The following is a 10,663-nucleotide window of genomic DNA, read 5'->3' as shown; positions in this document are numbered from 1 at the left end:
ATCCTCATCATGTCAGTGGCTCTGGTGTCACACTGCTCTCTCCTGATCAAAGTAAATCAGGGCAGGATTGCGCCAGTCGATATTTGCAGCACTGAGTTTGCTTAGAGTTAAGAATGTTGCTAAGTATATCAATGTTACATGTCTGTATGTATGTGTGCGTGACGGAAACCTGATTGAATGACACAGGAAACTACTGATGAGCGCCCAGAGGCAGCCGTCAGTCGGCTCTACCCAGGTAGGCAGCCTGTTGTGCAAATGACCCCGTGTTTGTAAAGAGCTTAGAGCTTGGTCTCTGACCGAGGATTGCGCTATATAAGTATCTATTTCAATCAAAATCAATATGCAATTTACCGTGGAGTTAGAAACGTTCTTAACCATAAGCACTGCTAAGTTCGCTCGTTCAACCAACCCCTGTCCCATTTTCCGTATGCAGTCAGTTCTCTCCTATAAAGATGTCAGTTGAGGAAATCAAATGATTATGTGTATGAAGTGTCTCTTTGCGTGGATATGCATATCTGAATACGTTCGTTCTGCGCTGTCACTAATCTGTTGGTTTGTGTGTGCAATAGCCGATTGATTACAGCGTTGGGCTTTAAATCTGAGGGTCCCAGGTTCGAATCTCGGTAACGGCGCCTGGTGGGTAAAGAGTGAAAAATTTTCCGATCTCCCAGGTCAACATTTGTATAGACCTGCTAGTGCCTGAACCCCCTTCGTGTGTGTATATGCACGCAGAACGTTCGGTGGGTAATGTTAACAACATACCCAGCATGCACACCACTGAAAACGGAGTATGGCTGCCTGCATGGAGAAGAAATAAAACGGTCACTCACTTAAACTGTTGCATGTATGTCTGAGTGTGCATGTGCCTGCCTGAAATCTGATTGAATGACACAGGAAACGAATGATAAGCGCCCAATTGCAGCCGTCAGTCGGCTCTACCCAGGTAGGCAGCCTGTTGTGCAAATGACCCCGTTTTTGAAAAGCGCTTAGAGCTTGGTCTCCAACCGAGGAGAGGTGCTAAAAAGTAGTCATATCATTGATTCATTCATTCATGTGTGAAGAGTTGTGTGCAATGTGTGTATGCAAACACTATGTACTAACATGTGTTGGTGACCTGTTGTGTGAGGCTCACATGTGAGCAGTGATGATGCTTTGCGTGGTTGCAGATGATACTGAGCAATGTCTTGTGGTGTTGCAAAGGTAAACATGTTTACCTAGCAATGTTTTGTGGTGTTAGTGGTAAACATGGTTAGTGAGCAAAATCTTTTAATGTTGCAGAGGTAACCATGTTCACTGAGCAATGTTTTGTTGTGTTGCAAAGGTAAACATGGTTATTGAGCAATGCTGTGTGGTGTTGCTGATGTAAACATGGTAACTAAGCAATGCTGTGTGGTGTTGCTGATGTAAACATGGTAACTAAGCAATGCTGTGTGGTGTCGCTGATGTAAACATGGTAACTAAGCAATGCTGTGTGGTGTCGCTGATGTAAACATGGTAACTAAGCAATGCTGTGTGGTGTCGCTGATGTAAACATGGTAACAAAGCAATGTTTTGTGGTGTCGCTGATGTAAACATGGTAACTAAGCAATGTTTTGTGGTGTCGCTGATGTAAACATGGTAACTAAGCAATGCTGTGTGTCGCTGATGTAAACATGGTAACTAAGCAATGTTTTGTGGTGTCGCTGATGTAAACATGGTAACTAAGCAATGTTTTGTGGTGTTCCTGATGTAAACATGGTAACTAAGCAATGCTGTGTGGTGTTGCAGAGGTGAGCAACCTGGTTACTGGCAACCCACAGCCACAGACAGGTGAGATTGTCCCTCCAGTCTGTTCTGTCTGTCAGATTGTCCCTCCAGTCTGTTCTGTTCTGTCAGATTGTCCCTCCAGTCTGTTCTGTCAGATTGTCCCTCCAGTCTGTTCTGTCTGTCAGATTGTCCCTCCAGTCTGTTCTGTTCTGTCTGTCAGATTGTCCCTCCAGTCTGTTCTGTTCTGTCTGTCAGATTGTCCCTCCAGTCTGTTCTGTTCTGTCTGTCAGATTGTCCCTCCAGTCTGTTCTGTCTGTCAGATTGTCCCTCCAGTCTGTTCTGTCTGTCAGATTGTCTCTCCAGTCTGTTCTGTTCTGTCAGATTGTCCCTCCAGTCTGTTCCATGTCTGTCAGATTGTCCCTCCAGTCTGTTCCGTTCTGTCAGATTGTCCCTCCAGTCTGTTCCGTTCTGTCAGATTGTCCCTCCAGTCTGTTCTGTTCTGTCTGTCAGATTGTCCCTCCAGTCTGTTCTGTTCTGTCTGTCAGATTGTCCCTCCAGTCTGTTCTATGTCTGTCAGATTGTCCCTCCAGTCTGTTCTATGTCTGTCAGATTGTCCCTTGTCTGTCAGATTGTCCCTCCAGTCTGTTCTATGTCTGTCAGATTGTCCCTCCAGTCTGTTCTATGTCTGTAAGATTGTCCCTCCAGTCTGTTCTATGTTTGTCAGATTGTCTCTCCAGTTTGTTCTGTCTGTCAGATTGTCCCTCCAGTCTGTTCTGTTCTGTCTGTCAGATTGTCTCCAGTTTGTTCAGTTCTGTCAGATTGTCCCTCCAGTCTGTTCTGTTCTGTCTGTCAGATTGTCTCCAGTCTGTTCTGTTCTGTCTGTCAGATTGTCCCTCCAGTCTGTTCTATGTCTGTCAGATTGTCCTCCAGTCGTCTGTTCTGTCTGTCAGATTGTCCCTCCAGTCTGTTCTGTTCCGTCTGTCAGATTGTCCCTCCAATCTGCTCTGTTCTGTCAGATTGTCCCTCCAGTCTGTTCCATGTCTGTCAGATTGTCCCTCCAGTGTGTTCCATGTCTGTCAGATTGTCCCTCCAGTCTGTGTCTGTCAGATTGTCCCTCCAGTCTGTTCTGTTCTGTCAGATTGTCCCTCCAGTCTGTTCTGTTCCGTCTGTCAGATTGTCCCTCCAGTCTGTTCTGTTCTGTCTGTCAGATTGTCCCTCCAGTCTGTTCTGTCTGTCAGATTGTCCCTCCAGTCTGTTCTGTCAGATTGTCCCTCCAGTCTGTTCTGTGTCTGTCAGATTGTCCTCCAGTCTGTTCTGTCTGTCAGATTGTCCCTCCAGCCGTCTGTTCTGCCAGATTGTCCCTCCAGTCTGTTCTGTCTGTCAGATTGTCCCTCCAGTCTGTTCTGTCAGATTGTCCCTCCAGTCTGTTCTGTTCCGTCTGTCAGATTGTCCCTCCAGTCTGTTCTGTTCTGTTCTGTCAGATTGTCCCTCCAGTCTGTTCTGTTCTGTTCTGTCAGATTGTCCCTCCAGTCTGTTCTGTTCTGTCTGTCAGATTGTCCCTCCAGTCTGTTCTGTCTGTCAGATTGTCCCTCCAGTCTGTTCTGTTCCGTCTGTCAGATTGTCCCTCCAGTCTGTTCTGTTCCGTCTGTCAGATTGTCCCTCCAGTCTGTTCTGTTCCGTCTGTCAGATTGTCCCTCCAGTCTGTTCTGTTCCGTCTGTCAGATTGTCCCTCCAGTCTGTTCTGTTCCGTCTGTCAGATTGTCCCTCCAGTCTGCTCTGTTCTGTCAGATTGTCCCTCCAGTCTGTTCTGTCAGATTGTCCCTGCAGTCTGTTCTGTTCTGTCTGTCAGATTGTCCCTGCAGTCTGTTCTGTTCTGTCTGTCAGATTGTCTCCAGTCTGTTCTGTTCTGTCTGTCAGATTGTCCCTCCAGTCTGTTCTGTCAGATTGTCCCTCCAGTCTGTTCTGTCAGATTGTCCCTCCAGTCTGATCTGTTCTGTCTGTCAGATTGTCCCTCCAGTCTGTTCCATGTCTGTCAGATTGTCTCCAGTCTGTTCCATGTCTGTCAGATTGTCCCTCCAGTCTGTTCTATGTCAGATTGTCCCTCCAGTCTGTTCTGTTCTGTCTGTCAGATTGTCCCTCCAGTCTGTTCTGTCAGATTGTCCCTCCAGTCTGTTCTGTTCTGTCAGATTGTCCCTCCAGTCTGTTCTGTTCTGTCTGTCAGATTGTCTCCAGTCTGTTCTGTTCTGTCTGTCAGATTGTCCCTCCAGTCTGTTCTGTCTGTCAGATTGTCCCTCCAGTCTGTGTCTGTCAGATTGTCCCTCCAGTCTGTTCTGTCAGATTGTCCCTCCAGTCTGTTCTGTTCTGTCTGTCAGATTGTCCCTCCAGTCTGTTCTGTCAGATTGTCCCTCCAGTCTGTTCTGTTCTGTCTGTCAGATTGTCTCCAGTCTGTTCTCTGTCAGATTGTCCCTCCAGTCTGTTCTGTTCTGTCTGTCAGATTGTCCCTCCAGTCTGTTCTGTTCTGTCTGTCAGATTGTCTCCAGTCGTCTGTTCTGTCAGATTGTCTCCAGTCGTCTGTTCTATGTCTGTAAGATTGTCCGTCCAGTCTGTTCTTTGTCAGATTGTCCCTCCAGCTGTCTGTTCTATGTCTGTCTGTGGTCTTTGAAGCTAACAATTTATGTGGTATATATTACCTGCACACTGTTCGTTTGTCCTTTTTCTCTGTGTGTGTGTGTGTGTGTCTGCATCTGTGTGTGTGTGTGGCTGTGTGTCTGTGTGTCTGTCTGTTTTTTCTCTGTGTGTGTGTGTGTGTGTGTGTGTCTCTGTATGTGTCTGTGTGTATTTCTGTGTGTGTGCGCGTGTGTCTGTGTCTGTCTGTGTCTGTCTGTGTGTCTCTGTCTGTGTCTAGCTACAAGGGCCTTTGTTACTGACAGTTTCGTGGAATGACAAGTTACGTGACGTGTTGATGACTCTGTTTCAAGTCAAGTGACGTGTTGATAACACGTATTGATAAATGTTTCAAGTCAAGTGACGTGTTTCTAACTGTTTCAAGTCAAGTGATGTGCTGATAACTCGGTTTCAAGCCAAGTGACATGCTGATAACTGTTTCAAGTCAAGTGACATGTTAACGGAAACTTGCAGGCTCCAGCAGTGCAGACCTGTCCGGGGGGGCGGTGGCCGGCATCGTGATCGCTGCTGCCGCCATCATCGCCATCGGCATCCTGGCTGGCCTGGTGCTGCGAGGCCGCTTACCTCCCCTGCCCTCCCGAAAGCACAGAGGTGACGGCGATAAGAGTGGCTGCTTCGACAACGCCCTCTACAAGGCAGGGGACTGCGGTCCTGCCAAAGTGACCCTGGGAAAGCAAGGTGACCAAAGTGAGTCCTAGATGACGGGTGTGGTGGTGGTGGTGGTGGTGGGCAGAGGGGCTGTGCGGTCCAGTCGTGGCTTCGTCACTGACCCTTTGTTGTGCCAGAATTGTAACCCTTGGAAGGGGTTTGACCTTCAGTCTGGAATCGTCTGCGTGTCTCTCTCACTGGCTTTGTGTTGTTGGGGGGTTTTTTTGTTTGTTTTTTAATTTCTGTTCTTCTCTTCCATTTAATCATCAATGTTCGTGTTCTGTTGGTGATTTACCAGTTATGAAATTATGATCCAATGGGGTGTTTTTTTCTCTTTCTTCCCCCTCCCCCACCCGCCCAAAGTCCCATACTGTATCAGCTTGCACCTGATTATTATGAAATTCTGATGAAATGATTGTTTAGTTCAATCAACTTCATTAAGTCCCAAACTGTATTGGCTTGCGTCTGTAAATTATGAAATTCTGATTTTTTTTTTTTTTTTTCCACTTCAATCAAACCAAGTGCCATACTGAATCTGGTTACACTTCTGTCCATCTGGGAGACGGGAAAGGGTTAATCAAATGGTTAATGCATCTGACACATAGAAATAGTTTTCACAACACAATAAAATTGTTTAAAAAAAAAAAATTGTATTTTACTCACTGAGCCCCTCTAACCAAGCATTGCTGTGGCGTAAACCTTGACTCATTGAAAAAGGTTTCACCTTCCAACTTATGCATACACCACAGTTTCAGTTTCTCAAGGAGGCATCACTGCGTTCGGACAAAACCATATACACTACACCACATCTGCCAAGCAGATGCCTGACCAGCAGCGTAACCCAACACGCTTAGTCAGGCCTTGAAATGGAACAAACTAAAGTATTTACGGATGTGTCTACACGAAACCTGGAGGAAAAACAGTGTAATTTCTGCATTATGTTATCAGCTTCTTCAGATTTCGAAGTAGTAATCATAAGCTGGAACTAGAAACAGGGAGACACAAAGGCATACCACGAGAGTTACGGCTTTGTAAGGTTTGTAACATATCTGTGATTGGTGATGAGTTTCATTTTATAATAGAATGTCCCAATTATGATCAGTTACGAAATAGCTATGTTCCTAAAAAATATTTGTCTCCAAAATCGGTTTTTAATTTTTGTAATATGCTCAAAGGAGGCAAAAAAGTCATTTTAGCAGTAAGATGATTAGATTTGCAAATGTTGCCTAGTTATACTTTTGGAGTTAAAAGACTTTTGTGTGACATTGTTGTGTATTTAGAAATGTTTGTTCTGGGCACAGAAAGATTATTTTGCAGTAATCCTCCATACTCCAATAGGAGTGAAAGGATAATTAAAACTTGCTCTGCATCAACATGGCGTGGACACCTGCCAAGACTGATTGAATGGGTTGAAAGGCTTTCTTGGATCAGCATAATTGTAACTTTTGCGTATCAACTGTACTCCTCCCATGTTGATATCCAGTTTTCATGCTGTGACTGGGTCTGTATTCCCCCATGTTGATGTCCATACAGTGACTAGGTCTGTATTCCCATGTTGATGTCCATACAGTGACTAGGTCTGTATTCCCCATGTTGATGTCCATACAGTGACTAGGTCTGTATTCCATGTTGATGTCCATACAGTGACTAGGTCTGTATTCCCCCCATGTTGATGTCCATACAGTGACTAGGTCTGTATTCCCCCATGTTGATATCATATCAATACAGAGACTAGGTCTGTATTCCATGTTAATGTCCATACAGTGACGAGGTCTGTATTCCATGTTGATATCCATACAGTGACTAGGTCTGTATTCCATGTTAATGTCCATACAGTGACGAGGTCTATATTCCATGTTGATGTCAATACCATGTTGATATCCATACAGTGACTAGGTCTGTATTCCCCCATGTTGTCAATACCATGTTCATGTACATACAGTGACGAGGTCTATATTCCCCCATGTTGATGTCCATACAGTGACTAGGTCTATATTCCCCCAGGTTGATGTCCATACCATGTTGATGTCCATACAGTGACGAGGTCTGTATTGCCCCCATGTTGATGTCCATACAGTGACTAGGTCTGTATTGCCCCCATGTTGATGTCCATACAGTGACTAGGTCTGTATTGCCCCCATGTTGATGTCCATACAGTGACGAGGTCTGTATTCCATGTTGATGTCCATACAGTGACTAGGTCTGTATTCCCCATGTCCATACAGTGACTAGGTCTGTCTCCCCATGTCCCTGTCCATACAGTCACTAGGTCTGTCTCCCCCCCCTATGTCCCTGTCCATACAGTGACTAGGTCTGTCTCCCCCCCCATGTCCCTGTCCATACAGTGACTAGGTCTGTGTCTCCCCCCCCACCCCCCATGTCCCTGTCCATACAGTGACTAGGTCTGTCTCCCCCCCCCCCCCATGTCCCTGTCCATACAGTGACTAGGTCTGTGTCTCCCCCCCATGTCCATACAGTGACTAGGTCTGTGTCTCCTCCCCCCCCCCCCCATGTCCCTGTCCATACAGTGACTAGGTCTGTGTCCCCCCCCCCCATGTCCCTGTCCATACAGTGACTAGGTCTGTCTCCCCCCCCCCCCATGTCCCTGTCCATACAGTGACTAGGTCTGTGTCTCCCCCCCCCCATGTCCATACAGTGACTAGGTCTGTGTCTCCCCCCCCCCCATGTCCATACAGTGACTAGGTCTGTGTCTCCCCCCCCCATGTCCCTGTCCATACAGTGACTAGGTCTGTCTCCCCCCCCCCCCATGTCCCTGTCCATACAGTGACTAGGTCTGTGTCTCCCCCCCCCTGTCCCTGTCCATACACTGACTAGGTCTGTGTCTCCCCCCCCCATGTCCATGTTCATACAGTGACTAGGTCTGTGTCTCCCCCCCCCCCCCATGTCCATACAGTGACTAGGTCTGTGTCTCCCCCCCCCCCCATGTCCCTGTCCATACAGTGACTAGGTCTGTGTCTTCCCCCATGTCCATACAGTGACTAGGTCTGTCTCCCCCCCCCCATGTCCATACAGTGACTAGGTCTGTGTCTCCCCCCATGTCCCTGTCCATACAGTGACTAGGTCTGTGTCTCCCCCCCCCCATGTCCCTGTCCATACAGTGACTAGGTCTGTCTCCCCCCCCCCCCATGTCCCTGTCCATACAGTGACTAGGTCTGTGTCTCCCCCCACCCCCATGTCCCTGTCCATACAGTGACTAGGTCTGTGTCCCCCCCCCCCCCCATGTCCCTGTCCATACAGTGACTAGGTCTGTCTCCCCCCCCCCTATGTCCCTGTCCATACAGTGACTAGGTCTGTCTCCCCCCCCCCCCATGTCCATGTCCATACAGTGACTAGGTCTGTGTCTCCCCCCCCCCCATGTCCCTGTCCATACAGTGACTAGGTCTGTGTCTCCCCCCACCCATGTCCATACAGTGACTAGGTCTGTGTCTTCCCCCCCCCCCATGTCCATGTCCATACAGTGACTAGGTCTGTGTCTCCCCCCCCCCCCCCCATGTCCCTGTCCATACAGTGACTAGGTCTGTGTCTCCCCCCCCTCATGTCCATACAGTGACTAGGTCTGTGTCCCCCCCCCCCCCATGTCCCTGTCCATACAGTGACTAGGTCTGTCTCCCCCCCCCCCATGTCCCTGTCCATACAGTGACTAGGTCTGTCTCCCCCCCCATGTCCATGTCCATACAGTGACTAGGTCTGTCTCCCCCCCCCCCCTATGTCCCTGTCCATACAGTGACTAGGTCTGTCTCCCCCCCCCATGTCCATGTCCATACAGTGACTAGGTCTGTGTCTCCCCCCCCCCATGTCCCTGTCCATACAGTGACTAGGTCTGTGTCTCCCCCCACCCATGTCCATACAGTGACTAGGTCTGTGTCTTCCCCCCCCCCCTCCATGTCCATACAGTGACTAGGTCTGTGTCTCCCCCCCCCCCCCTCCATGTCCATACAGTGACTAGGTCTGTGTCTCCCCCCCCCCCCATGTCCCTGTCCATACAGTGACTAGGTCTGTCTCCCCCCCCCATGTCCATACAGTGACTAGGTCTGTGTCTCCCCCCCCCATGTCCCTGTCCATACAGTGACTAGGTCTGTGTCCCCCCCCCTCATGTCCATACAGTGACTAGGTCTGTGTCCCCCCCCCCATGTCCCTGTCCATACAGTGACTGGGTCTGTCTCCCCCCCCCCCTATGTCCATACAGTGACTAGGTCTGTGTCCTCCCCCCCCCCCTATGTCCATACAGTGACTAGGTCTGTGTCTCCCCCCCCCCATGTCCATACAGTGACTAGGTCTGTGTCTCCCCCCCCCCCATGTCCATACAGTGACTAGGTCTGTGTCTCCCCCCCCCATGTCCATACAGTGACTAGGTCTGTCTCCCCCCCCCCCCATGTCCCTGTCCATACAGTGACTAGGTCTGTGTCTCCCCCCCTATGTCCATACAGTGACTAGGTCTGTGTCTGCCCCCCTTATGTCCATACAGTGACTAGGTCTGTGTCTCCCCCCCCTCATGTCCATACAGTGACTAGGTCTGTGTCCCCCCCCCCATGTCCCTGTCCATACAGTGACTGGGTCTGTCTCCCCCCCCCCCCCTATGTCCATACAGTGACTAGGTCTGTGTCCTCCCCCCCCCCTATGTCCATACAGTGACTAGGTCTGTGTCTCCCCCCCCCATGTCCATACAGTGACTAGGTCTGTGTCTCCCCCCCCCCATGTCCATACAGTGACTAGGTCTGTCTCCCCCCCCCCCCCATGTCCCTGTCCATACAGTGACTAGGTCTGTGTCTCCCCCCCTATGTCCATACAGTGTCCATACAGTGACTAGGTCTGTGTCTCCCCCCCCCCCCCACCCCCACCCCCTTGTCCATACAGTGACTAGGTCTGTGTTTCCCCCCAGTTGATACAAATGGGTGGTGCCTCATGTAGATTTCCCCTCAGGTACGATGGTGTCTTCAATACTTCAGCAGCAGAAACCTGCATTCTGCTCATGCTGTCTTGGTAGTGTATTGCTAAAAGTGAAATAATGCTGGGAAGAGTTGAAAGCAGAAAAATTGTGAAGAGTTCTTAGAAATGGATTTCAGGGCTGGCACCAGAGTATAACGCTCGGGCTTTCTAAAATGACGCCTTGATGTGTTGTGTCTAAATTTGATGTGGGCAGTTTGAGTAATAAACTTGTGCATGTAAAATGACAGGTTGGCAGGTCCAGTTGTCCTTACCCTACACAAGTTGTTTCCCTTGACCACTACGACGGTGGACAAAGCACATTATAAAGGGGCACACACTTGCTGACAGTGCTTGGCAAAGTATTGCTTTAGAAAAAGTGTGACATGTTCATGATTTTTGCTTTTCTTATAATGCCAATTCAGTCGTTTTTGCAGCATTTCCATGCTTGTGCCTTTTGTTTTCTTTTTTTAAATGCTAATTGAATCTTTTTGTTACATCTCCATGACTTGCAGATTGTTGGTGAGCTTTCGTTAGGTTCCATCACCCATGACAGTCTGTTTTTTTTTCAAACTGCAGGTTTGTCATCCTGATCATGCGAGATGCCGTGTAATTACTGCCTTTTCAGGGAGCAAAATAA

General features: G+C 48.6%; 1 protein-coding gene across 4 annotated transcripts in view; it reads left to right on the top strand.

Annotated features, from left to right (window-relative positions):
- Nucleotides 1-6,334, top strand: part of LOC143290371 (macrophage mannose receptor 1-like) — a 123,853-nt gene extending 117,519 nt beyond the window's left edge. For all 4 annotated transcript variants that reach the window (XM_076599746.1, XM_076599745.1, XM_076599748.1 and 1 more), the window contains exons 44-45: nucleotides 1,768-1,809; nucleotides 4,885-6,334. In XM_076599746.1, coding sequence (XP_076455861.1) covers nucleotides 1,768-1,809; nucleotides 4,885-5,129 — 287 coding nt within the window. In that variant the 3' untranslated portion in view covers nucleotides 5,130-6,334. The remainder of the gene's footprint in view (nucleotides 1-1,767; nucleotides 1,810-4,884) is intronic.
- The last annotated feature ends 4,329 nt before the right edge of the window (nucleotides 6,335-10,663 follow it).

Source organism: Babylonia areolata, chromosome 15 (genome assembly GCF_041734735.1).
Source record: "Babylonia areolata isolate BAREFJ2019XMU chromosome 15, ASM4173473v1, whole genome shotgun sequence".
Taxonomy (NCBI): Eukaryota; Metazoa; Mollusca; class Gastropoda; order Neogastropoda; family Buccinidae; genus Babylonia; species Babylonia areolata.
This window is presented reverse-complemented; position numbering and strand designations above follow the sequence as displayed.